This window comes from Anomaloglossus baeobatrachus, chromosome 5, assembly GCF_048569485.1.
Source record: "Anomaloglossus baeobatrachus isolate aAnoBae1 chromosome 5, aAnoBae1.hap1, whole genome shotgun sequence".
Classification (NCBI taxonomy): Eukaryota; Metazoa; Chordata; class Amphibia; order Anura; family Aromobatidae; genus Anomaloglossus; species Anomaloglossus baeobatrachus.
The window spans coordinates 578,156,848-578,182,576 of NC_134357.1; the positions used below are offsets into that span (position 1 = coordinate 578,156,848).

Genomic DNA, 25,729 nt, shown 5'->3' on the forward strand with positions numbered 1-25,729 from the left:
GAGGAGAGAGGCTGATCCTGGGGAAGGCTGGGAACGGGAGGCTGATGCTGAGGGAGGCTGGAAGGAGAGAGGCTGATGCTGGGGGAGGCTGGAAGGAGAGAGGCTGATGCTGGTGGAGGCTAATGCTTGGGGAGGCTGATGCTGGGGGAGACTGGGAGCGGAAGGCTGATGCTGAGGGAGGCTGGGAGAGGGAGGCTGGGAGGAAGGAGGCTGGGAGGAGAGAGGCTGATCCTGGGGAAGGCTGGGAAGGGGAGGCTGATGCTGGGGGAGGCTGGAAGGAGAGAGGCTGATGCTGGTGGAGGCTGATGCATGGGGAGGCTGATGCTGGGGGAGACTGGGAGCAGAAGGCTGATGCTGAGGGAGGCTGGGAGGAAGGAGGCTGGGAGGAGAGAGGCTGATCCTGGGGAAGGCTGGGAAGGGGAGGCTGATGCTGAGGGAAGCTGGAAGGAGAGAGGCTGATGCTGGGGGAGGCTGGAAGGAGAGAGGCTGAGGCTGGGAGGAGAGAGGCTGATGCTGAGGGAGGCTGGGAGGGGAAAGCTGATGCTGGGGAAGGCTGGGAGGACGGAGGCTGGGAGGAGAGAGGCTGATCCTGGGGAAGGCTGGGAGAGGGAGGCTGATGCTGGAGGAGGCTGGAAGGAGAGAGGCTGATGCTGGCGGAGGCTGATGCTGGGGAGGCTGGGAGAGGGAGGCTGATGCTGAGGGAGGCTGGGAGGAGGGAGGCTGGGAGAGGTAGGCTGAGAGAAGAGAGGCTGATGCACACACACACACACACACCGCGCGCACTGTACAACACACCACACACACACACACACTGGGAACCACAAACAACTGCCCTACACAGACACCCAACACACAAACACCGCGGCACACACAAATATACGCACATACCGCACAACACACACATTGCACAAAACATACCTCCCCCCAAAACACACCACACACACACAAACCGCGCAACACACACACAACGCTACAGACACACAGCGCTCCACAAACAACGCAACACACGCAACACACATACAACACCGCTCTCACCCCCCGTCACACCCAGACAACACCCAGAACATGTACAGCGCCTACACAAACACTTGGTAACTACAGACAACAACATTTCTCTCTCTCTATATATATATATATATATATATATATATATATATATAACAAAAATCATACATGAACTACACAATACGTAAATTCTAGAATACCCGATGCGTAAAATCGGGCCACCTTCTAGTAGACATATAAACATATAAAGTGTCTCAGCTGGATTCAATCAATAAGGGGATAGATGCATAGCAATACATAAATCATCCCTCTTTCACAATCTAATACATATTTCTCATCGTTCCTCAAAGGGAGAAAAAGGTTTATATACATTTCCTATCATTATTCACATCATATATATATACATGTATTAAACCTATTTGTACTCACTGTTACACAATGGTTTAAGGAGCTTTATACAGAGACAAAAAATATATATTTCTTCTCTATACCTAGCTCCAACCCCTATCCAGTTTAAGAGACAGTCACATCACATTTATGCATAAATTATCCCTGGTCACTCTGTTTTGATACTTATATGACCACTACTCAACATCCCAATCACATCCTTAACTGGTCACTTTTACAGAGGAAAAACAGGGATAGCTTTAAAACTGAGCGCATCCTGGAATACCCAAAGTTATTCCTAGCAGAACCAACACCCAATATATAGTGTAACTCATCTAATGAACTGTTATTTTGGATATCATGCACCCTATAAAATGCCAAAAAAGGTCATTCACCACAGAACAGAGAACCAATATCGGCCCAAAGCCATCATCTGGACTGTAAGAAAAAAGATGTTTTCAGTGAAGCAACAAACACATATAAGCCAAAGATGATACAAGATAAAAAAAGTCCAGTAACCATAATTTGATCCCTAATAGGGTTCTTGATAGATGAAATATTTCTCACATATCCACTTGAGATCATATAAGATAATATCCTTCTTCATAGAGACAATTAATTTCAGACATATGTCATGTCACAGGTTCCTTATGGTAATGGTTAGACACTCTGTGCTTGATAGCTCCACACTCTTGGGATACAATTTACACCTTACACCTCGACGCGTTTCCCCCTTTGTATAATAAAGCCAAAGGGTTCATCAGGAGGTTTTATTGATGCAAATAAGAAATTTCTTATTTGCATACTTCCCAGGGGGCAATGCTCTAGAATCACTGCGTTGAGAAACACGTGATGGTGTCTCCGCAGTGGATATGTTGATCTCCCTAAGGTCAACAATGCTTGCTTAAGTAGTCTTATACTAGGCATTGCCCCCACTAGCCAGATTCCTACTCCACACTGATGAGGGGCAAATACCCCGAAACGGCTGTCTGTGGATGGATACCATGTTTGGTATAGGTGGTCTCCTTGACTGGAGACTGCCCTTCCCGTGGTTGTTCCTTCCCAGTGAAAGACCTGGCTAGTTTCCTGCCAGCGTTGAGAAACACGTGATGGTGTCTCCGCGGCTTTCTTATTTGCATACTTCCCAGGGGGCAATGCTCTAGAATCACTGCGTTGAGAAACACGTGATGGTGTCTCCGCAGTGGATATGTTGATCTCCCTAAGGTCAACAATGCTTGCTTAAGTAGTCTTATACAAGGCATTGCCCCCACTAGCCAGATTCCTACTCCACACTGATGAGGGGCAAATACCCCGAAACGGCTGTCTGTGGATGGATACCATGTTTGGTATAGGTGGTCTCCTTGACTGGAGACTGCCCTTCCCGTGGTTGTTCCTTCCCGGTGAAAGACCTGGCTAGTTTCCTGCCAGCGTTGAGAAACACGTGATGGTGTCTCCGCGGCTTTCTTATTTGCATACTTCCCAGGGGGCAATGCTCTAGAATCACTGCGTTGAGAAACACGTGATGGTGTCTCCGCAGTGGATATGTTGATCTCCCTAAGGTCAACAATGCTTGCTTAAGTAGTCTTATACTAGGCATTGCCCCCACTAGCCAGATTTCTACTCCACACTGATGAGGGGCAAATACCCCGAAACGGCTGTCTGTGGATGGATACCATGTTTGGTATAGGTGGTCTCCTTGACTGGAGACTGCCCTTCCCGTGGTTGTTCCTTCCCGGTGAAAGACCTGGCTAGTTTCCTGCCAGCGTTGAGAAACACGTGATGGTGTCTCCGCGGCTTTCTTATTTGCATACTTCCCAGGGGGCAATGCTCTAGAATCACTGCGTTGAGAAACACGTGATGGTGTCTCCGCAGTGGATATGTTGATCTCCCTAAGGTCAACAATGCTTGCTTAAGTAGTCTTATACTAGGCATTGCCCCCACTAGCCAGATTTCTACTCCACACTGATGAGGGGCAAATACCCCGAAACGGCTGTCTGTGGATGGATACCATGTTTGGTATAGGTGGTCTCCTTGACTGGAGACTGCCCTTCCCGTGGTTGTTCCTTCCCGGTGAAAGACCTGGCTAGTTTCCTGCCAGCGTTGAGAAACACGTGATGGTGTCTCCGCGGCTTTCTTATTTGCATACTTCCCAGGGGGCAATGCTCTAGAATCACTGCGTTGAGAAACACGTGATGGTGTCTCCGCAGTGGATATGTTGATCTCCCTAAGGTCAACAATGCTTGCTTAAGGATATATATATATATATATATATATATATATATATATATATATATATATATATATGATGTGAATAATGATAGGAAATGTATATAAACCTTTTTCTCCCTTTGAGGAACGATGAGAAATATGTATTAGATTGTGAAAGAGGGATGATTTATGTATTGCTATGCATCTATCCCCTTATTGATTGAATCCAGCTGAGACACTTTATATGTTTATATGTCTATGAGTCTGTTTAGCTTTTTGTACAATAAAGGAATTTTTTATTAAATTTGGGGTTAATAATATTTTGACACTTCTATGAAAGCGCCATTTTCTGGGGTGGCTGCAGACTGCAGTTCGCAGCAGGGGTGCCCAGAAAGCATGGGCACCCTGCGCTGTAGATTCCAATCCCTAGCTGCCTAGTTGTACCTGGCTGGACTAAAAAAATTGGGCAAAGCCCACGTCATTTTTTTTAAAAATTATTTCATGCAATTCATGAAATAAAAAAAAAAGGGCTTCCCTATATTTTTGGTTCCTAGCCAGGTACAAATAGGCAGCTGAGGGTTGGGGGAAGCCCGTACCTGGCTAGCATGCAAAAATATGGTGAAGCCCACGTAATTTTTTTGGGGGGCAAAAAACTCCTGCATACGGTCCTGGATGGAGGATGCTGAGCCTTGCAGTTCTGCAGCTGCTGTCTGCTCTCCTGCATACACTAGTGGATGGAGTATGCTGAGCCTTAGTTCTGCTCCCCCTGCCTCTCCCTCCAGCATACAGTCCTGGATGGAGCATGCTGAGCCTTCTAGTTCTGCAGCTGTCTGCTCTCTTGCATACACTAGTGGAGAATGAAGAACATATTGAAGAAGGAAATGACAGACCTTTTTTTTTTCTTCAACAATCTTTATGACATTGTTCACTGATAAAAAAAACCGCATAAAAACGCAGTGAGCAAAATTGCAGCAAAACGTAGCAAAAAACGCACCAAAACGCGGTAAAAACGCATGCGTTTTTGCCACGTTTTTTTGCCACGGGTGCGTCTTTGCGCGTTTTTTGACACAAAAAACGCACAAAAACGCTGCGTTGAAATAACTCAGTGTGTGAACTTAGACTTATTTTGACTTTTCAGTTTTCTTTAAAACCGATTAACTTCAACAGAATTGCAATAAACTGCAAAAAAAAGACCATTCCCCATCTGCCGTGATCTATCCCTCAGCTGTGCATGGCTGATGGCTCTAATATACAGATAAGAGCCACCGAGCCCATCCTCTAATCACCCAGAGTTGTCACCGCTCGTTACTAATTATTTTACTGATGAAGACTGATGAATTTGACTATTTCAGTACATTTGGTATTGTCTATACTCACACTTATTCACTATTTATTGGCTTCATCTTTAACACCATACTGTACATACACACATCTAATCATATTATAAAGCTTCTATGAAATCGTCATATAGACACAGATAATTATGAAACGACATCTATACTTTGATTATTTACACACACACACACACACACACACACACAGATTAACTTATTACATCTGGACAAACGGCCCATAGCCCAGCCCTACCCTCACAGTCCCCCCTTAATAAAATATCTGTGACTGTTATCAACCTTAAATTTTTAAAACTTTATCATTTAGACATATTTCATTTGGAACTTATCTGTGAACCACCCCTGTTGTGAATACGTTTTCCAGTTTGGAGCTCCCTCTTGTGGTCCGTGCTGGCGGTGCAATTGATGTGTGGAAGGGAAGCGACACACCTGCAGAGGACTGGCAATCAGGGTCTGATTGGGCTATTTAACTTAGTAGCTTTCTCTTGTTACTTGTCAATTGCTCCTGTGTGTCCAGTACATTCTGCAACCAGCTCTGTTCACTTCCTGAACTTCCCTCAGATAAGTGGTCTTGGACCTCTGCTGTTTGTTTACTACCTTTTTGTTGTTCTGCTTTGATACTATGCATGATTCCTAATTTGTCTGTGTGGAGTTCGTGGTGGAATGGGATCATTTCCTGCTGGGAGTGTCTGTATACTTAGCGCCATGATTCTGCAAGATTTGTGTTTTGTCATGCATGGTATTATTCAGTCCCTCATCTGTATTAGTGTTTTTTGGATTCCAGTAACATCTGAGTGCTGGTACAGTGGAGGAGAGGTTTAGTAACCTCAGGATTTTTTCATATCAGTAGTGCTAGTATTCATTAGGGTTTTTACGGCTGCAGACAGTTGGGCTTTCCTATCCTTTTCTATAAAGATAGTTTGGGCCTCACCTTTGCTAAAATCTGTCCTTTCTGGCTTTGTATTGTGTTCTTCTATATCACCGTAGCCTTTACATGTGGGGGGCTATCTATCTATCTTTGGGGACTACTCCGAGGCAGATTAGCTTTCTTATATTTCTATCTGTGAGATTATTTAGTTCTCCGGCTTTGTCAAGGCGTCCAGGTCATTGTAGGCACGCCCCACGGCTAATGTTAGTTGTGTATCAGGATTAGGTCTGCAGTCTATTAAGTTTCCAGCCACTCTGTTACCTTTTTGTGATTCCGCATTATTGGATCCTCCCCGGTCCCTGAATCATAACACCCCCCCCCCTTGGTTGTAATTAAATGTAATTGGTCCAACTATAGATGTAATACTTTCATTAGGGCACATTATCCTGACCAAGGAAGGTTGAATCTAGATCTTAACTTGAGATCAGCACATAACCAAAAAACATCTGCTACAGATTGTCTGTGGTTATTTTTCCAGATATTAAACGAGACGGAGGATACTTACATAACGTATTTTTCGTTTTATAAGACGCACATGATTATAAGACGTAACCCCAAATTTGGTGAAGGAATAGAGAATTTAATAAATGGGGTCCATCTTATAATGCCAGTATCCATCTAACAAATCATATAGGTTATATGTCCCTCATAGCCCCCCGTCCTAAAATTAGCCCCATTAATCTGGATATGGCCACCTTATATTGACTATAGCCCCCTTGTGCTGGCACACGTCCCCCAGTGATGCCACATGTCCCTTATGCCTGGCACACGACCACTGTGGCTGGCACACGACCACTGTGGCTGGCACACGGCCCCCAGTGATGCTACATGTCCCCTATGGCTGGCATATGTCCTCTATGGCTGGCGCATGGCCCCCTGTGGCTGGCACACATCCTCTATGGCTGGCACACGGCCCCCTGTGGCTGGCACACGTCCTCTGTGGCTGGCACACGGCCCCCTATTGCTGCACATCGCCCACTGTGGCTGGCACACAGCCCCCTATTGCTGCACATGGCCCACTGTGGCTGGCATACATCACCCTGTGTTAGATATCGCCCCCATGCTGCTGCTTATAGTAAAATAAACTCTTTCCTTACCTTCTCCAGCACTGTCCTCCCTCGTGTCTCCCTCCGTGTGGTTGAGCTCCGGCCTCCTGCACTTCCTGGTTCTCAGTGCTGGTCATGTGATCGGTACAGCAGAGTGACATCTCTGCGTGCCTGATCACAGCAGCAGGAGGGAGACCGGGGAGACACGCTGGAGGAGGTTAGTAAAGCGTTTTTTATTTTACTATGGGCAGCAGCATGGGGGCCACATCTAACACAGGGGGGCATGTGCGATAAAAGGGGAGCACATGCACATATAATATGTGCCGCTCCCGCAGCCCTTCACCGCGGTGCCGTTTCAGCACCACGATGATGGACAGCGGCTCTGCATATTATATGAGCAGGAGATCTAATGCTGCAGCCGTCACCAGCTCACCAGCCTCTACCAGCCTCCCTCAGCCACCACCACCGCTCCAGAGTGGCCCCCACCTCCCCTGGAACCTGCAGTATATAATCCGTATATTCAGATTATAAGACGCACCCCCTACTTTCCCCCAAAATTCCACAGTCTGACTGCTCTAACTGTAAAGAACCCTTTCCTATTTAGCTGCCGGGATCGCTTTTCTTCCACTCGCAGTGTTTGCCCCCTGGTCCGTAGTATTGTCTTTGGAAGAAATGTCATGTGCCAGTCCTTTATATTGACCACACATGTATTTATACAAATAAATGAGATCTACTCTGAGACGTCTTTTTTTCTCAGCTAAACATATCTAACTTTTTCAACCTGTCATCATATGGGAGACCTTCCATTCCTTGTAGTAGTCTAGTTGCCCACCTTTCAACTGACTCTAACTTCTGAATGTCCTTTTTAAAATGTGGAGCCCAAAACTAGATCCCATATTCCAGATGTGGCCTTACAGGTGATTTATAGAGGAGTAACAATACGTTGGGATCACGGAATCTAATCTCTATTTTTATACACCCTACAATCTTGTTTGCTTTAGTAGCTGCTGCTTGGCATTGAGTGCTGCTGCTCAGCTTATTTTTAATGAGAATACCCAAGTCCTTCTCCTGTTCTGTAGTCCCGAGTTTACTTCCATTTAATGTATACGCAGTTATAGGATTACTCCATCCTAGGTGCATTACTTTACATTTATCAACATTAAATCTCATTTGCCAAGTATCTGCCCATTCTGACATCTTATCCAGATCTTTTTGTAATATTGTACTATATAGATAAGTTTATAATATCCTACATAGTTTGGTGTCATCAGTAAAGACTGACACTTTACTATCAATCCCATCCACAAGGTCATTAATAAAGATATTAAAAAGAATCAGTCCTAGCACAGATCCCTGCGGCACCCCACTGCTGACTATAGCTCATTTAGAGAAAGTACCATTTATGACTACTCTTTGTTTCCTATCTTGTAGCCAACGCCTTACCCAGTTGCATATAGTTTCCCCTAGTTCTTGCTTCTGGAGCTTTAGTTTAAGGCTATTATGTGGTACAGTATCAAATGCCTTTGCAAAGTCTAAAAAAAATAACATCAGCTGCATTACCAATATCCAGGTTTGCACTTCCCCCCTCATAGAACCCCAACATGTTGGTTAGATATGACTTAGCTTTCATGAATCCATGCTTTTTTTGAGTTATTATATTATTTTTGCAATATATTTTTGTATGTCATCCCTTAAAATGCCCTCAAAAACATTGCACACTACTGATGTCAGACTTACTGGACGGTAGTTGCCTGGATCCAGCCTCTTACCTTTCTTAAATATCGGTACCACATCAGCAATCCTCCAATCCTGAGGAACCAACCCTGTTAGAAAGCCAGTCTAAAAAGATGAGATACAGCAGTCTGTTGATTACGGAGCTCAATTCCCTCAATATTCGTAGATGATGCCATCTGGCCCTGGGGATTTGTCACTGTTTAATTTACTCAGACGCAGGCATACTTCTTCTTGTGTTAAATTAATTATATCGGGTGGTGAACTTTGCTTTTTCACTTGGTACAGTCAGTTCCTTGGTGAACACTGATGAGAAATAACTATTTAATATCTCAGTCTTTTGTTTGTCCTGTATAACTAACTAGTTATTATATTTTAAATGGCCGATACTATCCTTTGTTTTCCTTTTGGCATTAATGTATTTATAAAAGATTTTGGGATTTATTTTAATATCCTTGGCGATTTTTGTTTCAGTAGCTAATTTTGATTGCTTGATGTCTTTTTTACATTTCCTATTGATATCTTTATACTTCTGAAATGCTATTTCTGTATTCTCAGCCTTTAAGATTTTAAACGCCCTTTGTTTGTTTTATTATACTTTGTACAGTCTTATTTATCCAAAGTGGTTTCTTTTTATTCCTGGACATTTTATTACCAGAGGGTATACGTTTTTTACAGGACTCTAGTAGTATATCCTTAAACTTACCCCATTTATGTTCAGTATCCCCAGTTACCATGACTTTGTCCCAATCTACACATTTAAGCTCTTCCCTTAATTTGTTGAAATCAGCTTTCCTAAAATTCCAGGTTTCAGCATTTCCCCTTTGAAATGTTCTATTGAATATTACGTTGAAGCTTACCATATTATGATCGCTGGTGCCCAAGTGCTCCCAGACCTGTAGATCTGAAATTGTGTTTGGTCTGTTTGACAGGACCAGATCTAGCAAATTATCTCCCCTGGTCGATTCATCTACCATCTGAAAGAAGAAATGGTCTTAAGTGTAGATAAGAACTTACAGCTTTTAGCACAACCAGTAGATTCTATGTCCCACTGTATGTCTGGATAGTTGAAATCCCCCATAATAAGAACCTGATTATTATTATTAGCTGCCTTTTCAATTTGTTGCAGCATTTCACCCTCTATTTGTTCAGGTATGTTAGGAGGCTTATAGCAACTCCAATTTGAATTTTTCCATTATTCCCCTCCCCATGTACATTTACCCATACTGACTCTACATTGTTGCAGTTCCCCCCCAATGTCATCATTCAACACAGGTTTTAGGTGACATTGGGGGGAACTGCAACAATATAGAGTCCGTATGGGTAAATGTACATGGGGAGGGGAATAATGGAAAGATTCTAATTTTGGTTGGTGTAAGTCTATCCAGGGCCACCTCGTGAACCTTGGTGATCTGCTCTTGATAAAGAGCCAAAGCGTGATGAGGCTTCATGTTAACAGTTTGTGACGCTGATTCAGAGAAGCCTTCTGAGATCATGGGTGGAATGGCAGCCGCTCTCTGCTTCAGTTGTTTCAGGTCCATCGGTATCTGAGATGTGACGTTAACTCGCGTGTCACTGCCAGTGCTCAGCAGACTGGACCATGGAGACATTAACCTGATGTGATGGGGTCTTTCAAAACTTTTCCCGATATTAGAGAGTCCATAGCTGGCATTTTGTATTAAGGAAAATCACTGAATATATTCATATATGAGTCAGTAGGAAACAATAACATTCATAAATATATTAGGCTACATCAACTAAACCACATATTTGGGTCTGTGATATGGCTGAATTAAGTATTTCAGGTTAGTCAATTCATACCCTCAACAACAGAAGCTGACGTCACTGGAGCAGATCCCAGATAAGATGTGACACATTTGCAGAAGACTTGATGTGACAGAACAGCAGAAAACCAGAGCAGGAGAAAGTCCCATAAAGGGACTCCATTTTGGAAAGTATAGCCTTCAGTGACGCAGTGGATGTTGGAGTGAAAATTGCAAATACAGTATATCACAAAGGTTAATACACCCCTCATTTTTTTGTAAATATTTAATTGTATATTTTCATGGGACAACACTGACGATCTGACACTTTGATGCAATGCACAGTAGTCAGTGTACAGCTTGTATAACAGTGTAATTTTGGTGTGTCCTTTAAATGACTTAACACACTTCCATTAATGTCAAAACTGCTGACAACAAACATGAGTACACCTCTAAGTGAAATTGCCAAACTGTGCTCAAAATGACAATATTTCATGTGGTCACCATTACTTCCCAGCACTGCCTTAATTCTCTTGTGCATGGAGTTCACTAGAACGTCACAGGAGCCGCTGTATCCTCTTCCATGATGATATCACAGATCTGGTGAATGTTAGAGACTTTCTGCTCCTCCACCTTCCATTTGAGGAGACCCCACAGATGCTCAATAGGGTTCAGGTCTGGAGACATGCTTGACCAGTCCAGCACCTTTAACCTCAGTTTGTTTAGCAATGCAGTGGTCGTCTTGGAGGTGTGTTTGGCGTCGTTATAATGTTGGAATACTCTGTTTTGCCATTGACAGATGATGGAACTGAGTGGGGGCTTGTTTTTGTGGGAGAGGAAGTTTATATTGGTATCATATTCACCTACATAACATTTTAGGTGGTGTACCATACTCTACTGGTTCATGCCATGAGGTCTTCTATTAGACTGTGAGCTGTTATTGTCTTAGCAAATAATTCTATTTTACTACATAACTTGCTGTTTCTATAGACGTTTTAAGTAGAAATGTTTAAAAATATTAATTTCAAGCATATTTTATGAAAAAAATAACAGATTTTATTCCTAGCAGATGACTGTACCACGAGACCAGTGGGACAACTGACATCTTCAATTTATAAATCAGATGACTTTGAGATCACACAAGATTCAACTAAAGCAAATGCCATTATTCCAGATATCCCATCTTTCTTTCACAGCAAAGATCTATCATCTGATTCTATGAAACAGGTCCTCTCTTCTGAATCATTACAGACTACTAAAATTAATAAAAGTCACAAAAGAGGCATTAGAAAACCAACTGATCTTAAAGAAAAGGAGCCAATTTCACAATTAAAAAATGGAAATAGTTTTCCTCCAGAAACATCATTTGTAAAACATCAAAAAATTCACACAGTGGAGAAGAGATTTTCTTGTTCCATTTGTAAGAAATATTTTAATCATAAATCAAACCTTGTACAACATCAGAGAACTCACACAGGGGAGAAGCCATATTCATGTTCAGAATGTGGGAAATGTTTTAACCTGAAATCAAATCTTGTTATACATCAAAGAACTCACACAGGAGAGAAGCCATTTTCATGTTCAGAATGTGGGAAATGTTTTATCCGGAAATCACATCTTGTTACACATCAAAGAACTCACACAGGTGAGAAGCCATTTTCATGTTCAGAATGTGGGAAATGTTTTATCCGGAAATCACATCTTGTTACACATCAAAGAACTCACACAGGTGAGAAGCCATTTTCATGTTCAGAATGTGGGAAATGTTTTATCCGGAAATCACATCTTGTTATACATCAAAGAACTCACACAGGTGAGAAGCCTTTTTCATGTTCAGAATGCGAGAAAAGTTTTAGCCACAAATTAAGTCTTGTTAGCCATGAGATAATTCATACTGGGGAGAAGTCATATTCATGTTCAGAATGTGGAAAATGTTTTAACTGGAAATCAAGTCTTGTTACACATCAAAGAACTCATACGGGGGAGAAGTCATATTCATGTTCAGAATGCGGGAAAGGTTTTAGCCACAAATTAAGTCTTGTTAGTCATGAGATAATTCATACTGGGGAGAAGCCATATTCATGTTCAGAATGTGGAAAATGTTTTAACTGGAAATCAAGTCTTGTTACACATCAAAGAACTCATACGGGGGAGAAGTCATATTCATGTTCAGAATGTGGAAAATGTTTTAACCGGAAATCAACTCTTGTTACACATCAAAGAACTCATACGGGGGAGAAGTCATATTCATGTTCAGAATGTGGAAAATGTTTTAACCAGAAATCAAGTCTTGTTACACATCAAAGAACTCATACGGGGCAGAAACCTTTTTCATGTTCAGAATGTGGGAGATGTTTTAACACCAAATCAGATCTAATTAGACATCAGAGAACTCACACAGGGGAAAAGACGTTTTCATGTGTAGAATGTGGGAAATGTTTTGCAAGTAGATCAACTCTTCTTTATCACCAGAGCAGTCACAGAGAGTAGAAGCATTTTTCATGTTCAGAATGTGGGAAATGTTTTCCCCAGAAATTGCATCTTATTAGACACCAAATAACTCACACAGGGGAGAAGCCTTTTTCATGTTCAGAATGTTTTAAACACAAGTGGAACTTTCTTAAACATCAAAAATCCCACACAGGGAGTATCCATTATCATACCTAGAATGGGAAAAATGAAAACAAGGAAACTCATATTTTCTTGACCATCACTAATAACTTGCACAGGGACAAAATAAATATTTTATTGACAGATTGTCCAAAAATCACATAACAGACAGTCGTATAATTAAATGAGGAAGGGAAATTACTTTGGAACTTACCATATTTTTTGGACTATAAGATGCACTTCTAACAAAAACTTTTCAGTCATAGGATCAATCACATACCCTGTAAGGGACTGTAAAATGGGGTGATGTGTACACAGTGTGTGTGTGTATATAACTGTATATACAGTGAAGATCACAATTTTCTAAAAGTTGCGATCACTGTGTAGTACTACGTGATTATATGCTAATATGAGGAAATTCACAGTATTTTAAACTTATTTCATAAATTGTTTTTTTTCAAAAGCACATAAAAATGTAAATGAAATAAATGTAAATAAACACTGATCAAAATTACAGAACACTTTCAGATACCTGCAAGTTATTGGTGTTAATCTGGCACCTAGTGCTAATTTCCTTAATTATCTGACAAACCCTGTTGGCAGCCTAACTTTTCAGTTTGCACTGACTTTGCAGAAATGGTCTGCCATTACAAAGTGATTGAAACACACCGGCAGCAGGTTATCCATATGAAGGCCTAAGGGGTAACCCTAACAGCCCTAGCAAGAGAATTTGGTTGTTGCAAGTCTGTGATTTGGAGAATATTGCATCTTTACAACATCACGAACTCTTTCAATTCCCCAAAGAAGACTGGTCGCTCTCGCAAGAGAGGACAGGATAATGTGGAGAATCTCCATGGGTAATTGTTTCAGCACTGCAGCTAGAATTGCTCGCCAGTTCAGCACCAAACTGGGTAAGGATCTGTCTCGTCATACAATGTCACGATGTTTAAGAGCATTTGGATTGAAAGCCCACTCTGCAGTGACCAAACCTCTCATTAGCAGAAAGAATCAAAAGGCTGAACTCACCTTTTGTGAGGAGCATGTTGTGTGGACAGAGAAGAAGTGCTCCATAGATAGCGATGAAAGCAAATTTAATTTATTTGGGTCCGATGGGAAACATTATGTTCGTCAACGAACTGGAGAAAGACTAAACCCAAAGTGTGTTAAGAAGTCAGTGAATGGTGGTGGAGGACGTGTCATGGTTTGAGGAATGTTTTCTGCAGCAGGATTTGGACCTCTCATACAGCTACATGGAAGAGTGAATGTAAGTGTGTATCAGAACCTTCTTCAACAACACGTGGTTCCTTCCTTGCGTTCATCCCTCAATCATCCAGCAGTTTTCATGCAGGACAATGCCCCCTGTCATACAACAAATTGGGTAAAGCAGTTCCTTGAAACAGAAAACATTGAAACAATGAAATACTTGCCCAGTGTCCTGATCTAAACCCAATAGAAAAGCTCTGGAACATCCTTGGTGACAAAGTTATTACATTGTTTCTGAAAAAAGCGAGTCATCAGACATTGTTCTCTAATTTTGATCTCCATTGTATTTAGTAGAGCTGTATGTAAATGTGCTTATGTAGCAGAACTGAGCGTGCATATACTGTCCATGCAGCAGTGTTGTGTGTAAATAAATTTACAACTTTTATTTTCTATATATAATGAAATATAAATTGCTTTTGTTTTTTAACCCCTTTACGCCCAAGGGCGTACCGGTACGTCTTTGGTCGCCTATCTCCAGTTACTGCGGGCTCTGGTGGTGAGCCCGAGGAAATCTCTGCATATGTTTGGGTATCAGGTGTGGGTATCAGGCTCAGGTGTATCGGAGATCCACCCGCACCTGTTAACCCTTTTAGATAGCGCTGTAAAACACTGACAGCACGACTTAAATGGCCGCAGTGGGGATTGTGCCATTTCCCACCACCATCGGCTGTCCCGTGACATGATCACGGTGCGCCAATGTGTTTCCATGGTAGCGCGGGGTCAGCTGATGACCCCTGAAACTGCCATGGTAAACTTCCTGGGAGAGCCGACAGATCGCCAGCACTCACAGGAAGCAGCATTTCTGAAATGCTTAGGAAATCGGACTATGCAGTGATAACGTCCCCTAGGGGACTAGGAAAATAAATAAAAAATGTTAATAAAAAGTTTTTAAAAAATAATAGGAAGAAAAAAAATAACAAAAAAGCTAAAAATTCAAATGACCCTCCTGAAAATATAACAGTTAATAAAAATAAAAAAAACTACGCATATTTGGTATCAAGAAAAAAGAGAACAAGAGTTTCTATAGAAGAAATTGTACAAAAAATGTTCTTATAAAGAAGGTGAACATCCATTTAGTCTAAAAACATATTAAAACACCAGGACCATGCCCCGAGATAGATAGACACCACTTAGGGACTCATGAAACTAATTACATTTTATGATTGTACAGATGGCACAATCATCATAATATCAGAATATAGTATCTCCATAGTGGACTATAACTAGGTACAACATGAAGTCAGATCCACTCAAAAAGCTTAAAGCATACAGAGATGTAATACTGGAGTAGGGCATGCAAAAGTGGCGGTGGTAAAGCTGAATTCGGTAACAGGTCACAGGAAATGGAACCTCGAAACGCCCAACGCACGTTTCGATACATCGGTTTTCAATCTTCATCAGGGGACAGGTGCCTCTAATCTTTAAGTGCTGTCTATCTATCTCGGGGCATTGTCCTGGTGTTTTAATATGTTTTTAGACTAAATGGATGTTCACCTTCTTCATAATAATTTTTTTTGAACAATTTTAGCACTATAAAACTCTTGTTCTCTTTTCTCTTAATACCATGGTTCTGAGTTTGTGCTGTATGTGGGGATTTAGCAGAATCCATACCCACATCCAAATTTGTATGGTGTTATGGAGTTTTTTGCTCAAATATTTGGTATCGCTACGTTCAGAAATGCCTGATCAATCAAACTATAAAACTAGTTAATATGATTAGTACACGGCGTGGCGAGAAAAAAAATTCCAAACACCAAAAATTGTGAGGGGGGTTTTATTTCCACAAACAGGCGATCAAAACATAGCATGTGCACAAAAATGATTTAATTAAAAACGCCAGCTCAAGACGCAAAAAAAGCCATCACAGACCCAGATCCCAAAAAATGAGAACGCAACGGGGCTCGGAAAATGGTGACAAAGGCACAACTTCTGAATTTTTTAACCCCTTAGATAAAAGTAAGACTGTGTGTACATGTAGCAGATTTTTTTTCTGCAGAAAAAGCATGTCTTGGCAGAAAGAAGCTGCTGAAAAAAGCCCCGTGTGCACAGCACTTCAGGAGGCTCATAGTCTTTGCTGGGAAGCTTTTTCCTTGCAGTATTGATTAAAATCTGAAAGGAAAAAAGCATGAAAAAAGCATGAAAAAAGCAACGTGTGCACAGAGCCTATGTTTGGTATCTACAAACTCGTACCGACCTGAGGCTTCACACCAACATGTCAGTTTTACCATATAGTGAACACTGAGAAAAAAAGACTCCAAAACCAATAGCGCAACTACACTTTTTTTCTGCAATTTCACCGCACTTGGATTTTTCCCACCATTTTTCAGTGCACTATATGGTAAAAATAACGATTTCATTCAAAACTACAACTCGTCCTGTAAAACACAAGACCTCATATGGCAAGATTGACGGAAAAATAAAAAAGTTATGGCTCTTGGAAGAAGGAGAGGAAAAAATGTAAATGAAAAATGGAAGATTGCCTGGGGGTGAAGGGGCTATTCACTAAGGTAATGGTGACAAAACAGTTCACATTGTAAGTGAAGACCACGGAGTGAGGACACTAGATAATGATATCAGGCACCAGGAGCGGTTTACAAGTGTTGCAGTGGCGTAACTAGAGTTTGATGTGCCATGGTGCAAAATTTGGACCGGGGCCCCCCCTCCACGTACACCGACACTTATGGGTACTTTGCACGTTGCGATATTGCACCTGCGATATCGTCGGGGTCAAATCGAAAGTGACTCACATCCGGCGCCGGTAACGATGTCGCAACGTGTAAAGCCTAGGAGAGAAGATGAACGAGTGTGAAACAGTCAAAAATCGTTGGTGATCTGTGTCACATCGTTCATTTTCATTATGTTGGTGCGTCCGCAGGTACGATGTTGTTTGTCGTTCCTGCAGCTCCACACATCGCTGTGTGTGTGAAGCCGCAGGAGCGACAAACATCTCCTTACCTGCGCCTGGCGTCCACTGGCAAGGCGGAAGGGAGAAGGAGGGCGGGATGTTTACATCCCGCTCATCTCCGACTCTCCGCTGCTATTGGCCAGCCGCTTTGTGACGTCGCTGTGACGCTGAACGCACCTCCCCCTTGAAGGAGGGATTGTTCGGCAGTCACAGCGACGTCACCAACCAGGTAAGTGCGTGTCCAGCTGCCGTAATGATAATGTTCGCTATGGCAGCTCACACTACATATCGCATGTGCGACGGGGGCGGGGGCTATCGCGCTCGGCATTGCTAGCATCGGCTAGCGATGTCGCAGCTTGCAAAGTACCCCTTAGGGTACGGGATAGTGACACTGACACTCGGAGTACAGGATAATGATGCTGACACTTGGCTCTAAAGGCCGCTTTACAAGCTGCGATCTCGCTAGCAAGATCACTAGCGTGCGTACCGCCCCCATCGTTTGTGCGACACGGACAAATCGCTGCCCGTGGCGCACAAAATCGCGTGGACCCGTCACACTACTTACATGCCTAGTGACGTCGCTGTGACCGGCGAACCGCCTCCTTTCCAAGGGGGCGGTTCGTGCGGCGTCACAGCGACGTCACTAAGTGGCCGCCCAATAGAAGTGGAGGGGCGGAAATGGGCAGGATGTAACATCCCGCCCACCTCCTTCCTTCCTCATTGCCGGCGGCCGCAGGTAAGGTGAGGTTCCTCGTTCCTGCGGTGTCACACATAGCGATGTGTGCTGCTTCAGGAATGACGAACAACATCGTACCTGCAGCAGCAACGATAATTGGGAATAGGGGGGCATGTCACCGATTAGCGATTTTGAACGTTTTTGCGACGATTCAAAATCGCTCATAGGTTTCACACGCAATGACATCGCTAATGCGGCCGGATGTCCGTCACAAATTCCGTGACCCCAACGACATCGCTTTAGCGATGTAGCGTGTAAAGCGGCTTTTACCCTCAGCACCCAGGTTTCCCATGATCTGAAATCCCTTTATCAGCACAAAGCTTTGCCATGTTCAGATATCCATCTGGTCCTCGGCACCCAGCTTTCCCATGCTCTGCTATACATCATTGCCTCAGCACCCAGTTTTCCCATATCAGAGCATGGGAAAGCTGGATGCTGAGAGATGTACATTAGAGCATGGGAAAGCTGGGTGCTGAGGGTAAGAGCCTTTTTTACCTCAGCACAAAACATTCCCATCCCATACTTGTATCTTTATCCTCCCTCGTATATAGTTCTCCAAATACAATAATGGTCCCCACATAGCCTTCCATATAGTATAAAGGGTCCCACATAACCCTTCATATATTGGAATGCACCTCCATAGTCCTCCATGTATTATAATGAATTTCCCATAGTTCTCCATGTATTATAATTCACCCCATATTTCTCCATATATTATACTGCACCACAGTCCTCAATGTTTTATAACACACCTCCATAGTCCTCTATGTATAAAGTAGCCTCCATAGTCCTCCATATATTATAATGTAGCCCCCATAGTCCTACAGTGCCTACAAGTAGTATTCAACCCCCTGAAGATTTAGCAGGTTTACACATTCGGAATTAACTTGGCATTGTGACATTTGGACTGTAGATCAGCCTGGAAGTGTGAAATGCACTGCAGCAAAAAAGAATGTTATTTCTTTTAATTTTTTTTTTTAAATTGTCAAAAGTTTATTCAGAGAGTCATTTATTATTCAACCCCTCAAACCACCAGAATTCTGTTTGGTTCCCCTAAAGTATTAAGAAGTATTTCAGGCACAAAGAACAATGAGCTTCACATGTTTGGATTAATTATCTCTTTTTTTCCAGCCTTTTCTGACTAATTAAGGCCCTCCCCAAACTTGTGAACAGCACTCATACTTGGTCAACATGGGAAAGACAAAGGAGCATTCCAAGGCCATCAGAAACAAGATCGTGGAGGGTCACAAAGCTGGCAAGGGGTACAAAACCCTTTCCAAGGAGTTGGGCCTACATGTCTCCACTGTTGGGAGCATCATCCGGAAGTGGAAGGCTTATGGAACTACTGTTAGCCTTCCATGGCCTGGACAGCCTTTGAAAGTTTCCACCCGTGCCGAGGCCAGGCTTGTCCGAAGAGTCAAGGCTAACCCAAGGACAACAATGAAGGAGCTCCGGGAAGATCTCATGGCAGTGGGGACATTGGTTTCAGTCAATACCATAAGTAACGTACTCCACCGCAATGGTCTCCGTTCCAGACGAGCCCGTAAGGTACCTTTACTTTCAAAGAGTCATGTCAAGGCTCGTCTATAGTTTGCTCATGATCACTTGGAGGACTCTGAGACAGACTGGTTCAAGGTTCTCTGGTCTGATGAGACCAAGATCGAAATCTTTGGTGCCAACCACACACGTGACGTTTGGAGACTGGATGGCACTACATACGACCCCAAGAATACCATCCCTACAGTCAAGCATGGTGGTGGCAGCATCATGCTGTGGGGCTGTTTCTCAGCCAAGGGGCCTGGCCATCTGGTCCGCATCAATGGGAAGATGGATAGCACGGCCTACCTGGAGCTTTTGGCCAAGAACCTCCGCTCCTCCATCAAGGATCTTAAGATGGGTCGTCATTTCATCTTCCAACAAGACAACGACCCAAAGCACACAGCCAAGAAAACAAGGCCTGGTTCAAGAGGGAAAAAATAAAGGTGTTGCAGTGGCCTAGTCAGTCTGCTGACCTTAACCCATTTGAAAACTTGTGGAAGGAGCTCAAGATTAAAGTCCACATGAGACACCCAAAGAACCAAGATAACTTGGAGAAGATCTGCATGGAGGAGTGGGCAAGATAACTCCAGAGACCTGTGCCTGCCTGATCAGGTCTTATAAAAGACGATTATTAGCTGTAATTGCAAACAAGGGTTATTCCACAAAATATTAAACCTAGGGTTTGAATAATAATTGACCCACACTTTTATGGTGAAAATTTATTAAAATTTAACTGAGCAACATAACTTGTTGGTTTGTAAGATTTATGCATCTGTTAATAAATCCTGCTCTTGTTTGAAGTTTGCAGGCTCTAAAGCCCGCTACACATGCTTCAATATATCTCACAATCTGTCGTTGGGGTCAAGTTGTAAGTGACGCACATCCGGCATCGTTTGTGAGGTATCTGCGTGTGACATCTACGTGCGATCAGGATTGAACGCAAAACCGTTGATCGCAAACACATCGTATTATTCTCTAGAATTGAGCGTTTTGTTGCACGAACCTAATGAATTGTAACGTGTGACATCCCTCATACGATTTTGGTGTCTGATGCTATGTGCGCAGGTGTGCGCTCTCCACCGCAGCTTAAAAAAGGTCCGCTTCAGAGCGCAGCTGAAAAGCTGCGTTCTGAAGCTCCTCACAATGTCTGTCATTCACTAATCTCTGTCAGTCGGTCACTATCTCTGTCCCTCACTCTCTGTCCATGTCAGTCTATCCCCCTCTCTCATATACTCACCGATCCCCGATCCCCGGCGCTGCACGGCGTTCACACTGCTACGGCGGCTTTTACTGTTTTGAAAAAGCCGGCCGCCCATTAAACAATCTCGTATTCCCTGCTTTCCCCGCCCACCGGCGCCTATGATTGGTTACAGTGAGACACGCCCCCACTCTGAGTGACAGGTGTCACACTGCACCCAATCACAGCAGCCGGTGGGCGTGTCTATACTGTGTAGTGAAATAAATAATTAAATAATGAAAAAAAACGGCGTGCGGTTCCCCCCAATTTTAAAACCAGCCAGATAAAGCCATACGGCTGAAGGCTGGTATTCTCAGGATGGGGAGCTCCACGTTATGGGGAGCCCCCCAGCCTAACAATATCAGCCAACAGCCGCCCAGAATTGCCGCATACATTAGATGCGACAGTTCTGGGACTGTACCCGGCTCTTCCCGATTTGCCCTGGTGCGTTGGCAAATCGGGGTAATAAGGAGTTATTGGCAGCCCATAGCTGCCAATAAGTCCTAGATTAATCATGTCAGGCGTCTATGAGACACCCTCCATGATTAATCTGTAAATTACAGTAAATAAACACACACACACCCGAAAAAATCCTTTATTAGAAATAAAAACCACAAACATATACCCTGGTTCACCACTTTAATCAGCCCCAAAAAGCCCTCCATGTCCGGCAGAATCCAGGATGCTCCAGCGTCGCTTCCAGCGCTGCTGCATGGAGGTGACCGGAGCTGCAGAATACACCGCCGCTCCGGTCACCTCCACGCAGGTAATGAAGACAGCCGCGCGATCAGCTGCTGTCACTGGATCCAGCGGTGGCCGCGGGTAACCTCAGTGACAGCTCAGCTGATCGCGCTACTCACCTCAGTTGCTGCGTGGAGGTGATAGGAGCGGCGGTGAGTAGCGCGATCAGCTGAGCTGTCACTGAGGTTACCCGCGGCCACCGCTGCATCCACCGCTGGATCCAGTGACAGCGGGTAACCTCAGTGACAGCTCAGCTGATCGCGCGGCTGTGTTCATTAGCTGCGTTGAGGTGACCGGAGCGGCGGTGTGTGCTGCAGCTCCGGTCACCTCCATGCAGCAGCGCTGGAAGCGACGCTGGAGCATTCTGGATTACGCCGGACATGGAGGGCTTTTTGGGGCTGATTAAAGTGGTGAACCAGGGTATATGTTTGTGTTTTTATTTCTAATAAAGGATTTTTTCGGGTGTGTGTGTTTATTTACTGTAATTTACAGATTAATCATGGAAGGTATCTCGGGGAGACGCCTGACATGATTAATCTAGGACTTATTGGCAGCTATGGGCTGCCAATAACTCCTTATTACCCCGATTTGCCAACGCACCAGGGCAAATCGGGAAGAGCCGGGTACAGTCCCAGAACTGTCGCATATAATGTATGCGGCAATTCTGGGCGGCTGTTGGCTGATATTGTTAGGCTGGGGGGCTCCCCATAACGTGGAGCTCCCCATCCTGAGAATACCAGCCTTCAGCCGTATGGCTCTATCTGGCTGGTTTTAAAATTGGGGGGAACCGCACGCCGTTTTTTTTAATTATTTAATTATTTATTTCACTACACAGTATAGACACGCCCACCGGCTGCTGTGATTGGGTGCAGTGTGACACCTGTCACTCAGAGTGGGGGCGTGTCTCACTGTAACCAATCATAGGCGCCGGTGGGCGGGGAAAGCAGGGAATACGAAATTGTTTAATGGGCGGCCGGCTTTTTCAAAACAGTAAAAGCCGCCGGAGCAATGTGAACGCCGTGCAGTGCCGGGGATCGGGGATTGGTGAATATGAGAGAGGGCTGCTAACTTCAGTAATTTAGGAGATTAGCGGTCACCGGTGAGTCTTCACTGGTGACCGCTAATCAGGGCGCGACACAGACAGAGCTGCAGCATGACCGTGAAGTCGGGTGAAGTTCACCCGAGTTCATTCTGACAGTGCGGCTCTGTCTGTGTCTGCTGTCATCTGCCATTCAGCTCTGCTACATGGCTGTCTGTGTCTGCTGTTAGCGGCCATGTAGCAGAGCTGAATGGCAGATGACATAGTAAAAACGCATCCCTACACATTACACACGCTTGGCAAGTCAATAAATAAAAAAAAAAAAAAAGGTGCCCAATGCACACGTCACAGAACACATGATCTAAAGGATCGCACACAAAATTGATCAATTTAACATAGACTACTAACGCACGTGTGACAGCAAATGAACGACCTACGTGCAATCTCATAAGATCCCGTATGCGACCTGGGCGTGTCACACCGCAAATGCGATTGTACAACTAATTGCAACGTGTAAAGTGGGCTTAAGTCACTCAGAGACCGGGCAGAGCGGTTAATAATCTGTGACTCTATTCCTTGTGTCATAGTGGGAAGTCTAAAATACCTGTGCGATTCAGATTGGTATGAATTGGTGATATCTGTTGTAATTCCTACCCCTGTGGAGACCCCTGACCGACTGCTGTCTAATGTCAAGATTGATTCTTGAAATGTGATAAATTTATAATCCTTATAACGACCTAAGAAGACATTTGGAAACAAATAGTGCCGCCATATAGTAGTTGTCCAGTAACTGGTAATAATCATCTCATGTCCGGTCTATTCGGCTTCAATGCAGGAAAAAAATCCCACGTTACATTCCACACATGAAACTGTCTAGAAAAGACGGCGCAGGGAAATTGTGCCAGAAGTGAGGAGCGAATAATGGGGGAAGCGTGACCAAGAGTCGGTGTAAGCAAGAGACCGGGAGACCCTGCTACCAAGACGTACAAAGAGAGCGATGGACCCCCAGGACTGAGCTCAGGACAGAGAAACCAGAGAGAGCCGGACCCCCAGGACTAAGCTCAGGACAGAAAAACCAGAGAGCGCCGGACCCCCGGGACTGAGGTCAGGACAGAGAAACCAGAGAGCGCCGGACCCCCGGGACTGAGCTCAGGGCAGAGAGACCAGAGAGCGCCGGACCCCCGGGACTGAGCTCAGGGCAGAGAAACCAGAGAGAGCTGGACCCCCAGGACTAAGCTCAGGACAGAAAAACCAGAGAGCGCCGGACCCCCGGGACTGAGGTCAGGACAGAGAAACCAGAGAGCGCCGGACCCCCGGGACTGAGCTCAGGGCAGTGAAACCAGAGAGCACCGGACCCCCGGGACTGAGCTCAGGGCAGAGAAACCAGAGAGCACCGGACCCCCGGGACTGAGCTCAGGGCAGAGAAACCAGAGAGCGCCGGACCCCCGGGACTGAGCTCAGGGCAGAGAAACCAGAGAGCGCCGGACCCCCGGGACTCAGCTCTGGGCAGAGAGACCAGAGAGCGCCGGACCCCCGGGACTGAGGTCAGGGCAGAGAAACCAGAGAGCACCGGACCCCCGGGACTGAGCTCAGGGCAGAGAAACCAGAGAGCACCGGACCCCCGGGACTCAGCTCTGGGCAGAGAGACCAGAGAGCGCCGGACCCCCGGGACTGAGGTCAGGGCAGAGAAACCAGAGAGCACCGGACCCCTGGGACTGAGCTCAGGGCAGAGAAACCAGAGAGCACCGGACCCCAGGGACTCAGCTCAGGGCAGAGAGACCAGAGAGCGCCGGACCCCCGGGACTGAGGTCAGGGCAGAGAAACCAGAGAGCGCCGGACCCCCGGGACTTAGCTCAGGGCAGAGAAACCAGAAAGCGCCGGACCCCGGGACTGAGCTCAGGGCAGAGAGACCAGAGAGCGCCGGACCCCGGGACTGAGCTCAGGGCAGAGAAGCCAGAGAGCACCGGACCCCCGGGACTCAGCTCAGGGCAAAGAAAACAGAGAGTGCTGGACCCCGGGACTGAGCTCAGGGCAGAGAAACCAGAAAGCTCCGGACCCCGGGACTGAGCTTAGGGCAGAGAGACCAGAGAGCGCCGGACCCCTAGTACTGAGCTCAGGGCAGAGAAACCAGAGAGCACCGGACCCCCGGGACTGAGCTCAGGGCAGAGAAACCAGAAAGCGCCGGACCCCGGGACTGAGCTCAGGCCAGAGAAACCAGAGAGCACCAGACCCCGGGACTGAGCTCAGGGCAGAGAAACCAGAGAGCGCCGGACCCCTAGGACTGAGCTCAGGACAGAGAGACCAGAGAGCACCGGACCCCCGGACTGAGCTCAGGACAGAGAAACCAGAGAGCACCGGACCCCCGGGACTGAGCTCAGGGCAGAGAAACCAGAGAGCGCCGGACCCCGGGACTGAGCTCAGGGCAGAGAAACCAGAGAGCGCCGGACCCCCGGGACTGAGCTCAGGGCAGAGAAACCAGAGAGCACCGGACCCCCGGGACTGAGCTCAGGGCAGAGAAACCAGAGAGCACCAGACCCCCGGGACTGAGCTCAGGGCAGAGAAACCAGAGAGTGCCGGACCCCCGGGACTGAGCTCAGGGCAGAGAAACCAGAGAGCACCGGACCCCCGGGACTCAGCTCTGGGCAGAGAGACCAGAGAGCGCCGGACCCCCGGGACTGAGGTCATGGCAGAGAAACCAGAGAGCACCGGACCCCTGGGACTGAGCTCAGGGCAGAGAAACCAGAGAGCACCGGACCCCAGGGACTCAGCTCAGGGCAGAGAGACCAGAGAGCGCCGGACCCCCGGGACTGAGGTCAGGGCAGAGAAACCAGAGAGCGCCGGACCCCCGGGACTTAGCTGAGGGCAGAGAAACCAGAAAGCGCCGGACCCCGGGACTGAGCTCAGGGCAGAGAGACCAGAGAGCGCCGGACCCCGGGACTGAGCTCAGGGCAGAGAAGCCAGAGAGCACCGGACCCCCGGGACTCAGCTCAGGGCAAAGAAAACAGAGAGTGCTGGATCCCGGGACTGAGCTCAGGGCAGAGAAACCAGAAAGCGCCGGACCCCGGGACTGAGCTTAGGGCAGAGAAACCAGAGAGCGCCAGACCCCCGGGACTGAGCTTAGAGCAGAGAAACCAGAGAGCGCCGGACCCCCGGGACTGAGCTCAGGACAGAGAAACCAGAGAGCACCAGACCCCGGGACTGAGCTCAGGGCAGAGAAACCAGAGAGCGCCGGACCCCTA

General features: G+C 45.6%; 1 protein-coding gene across 1 annotated transcript in view; it reads left to right on the plus strand.

Moving 5' to 3' along the window:
• Positions 1 to 25,729, plus strand: part of LOC142313112 (uncharacterized) — a 210,917-nt gene that overhangs the window by 17,260 nt on the left and 167,928 nt on the right. The window contains 1 exon segment of the mRNA XM_075352097.1: positions 11,490 to 13,075. Coding sequence (XP_075208212.1) covers positions 11,490 to 13,075 — 1,586 coding nt within the window.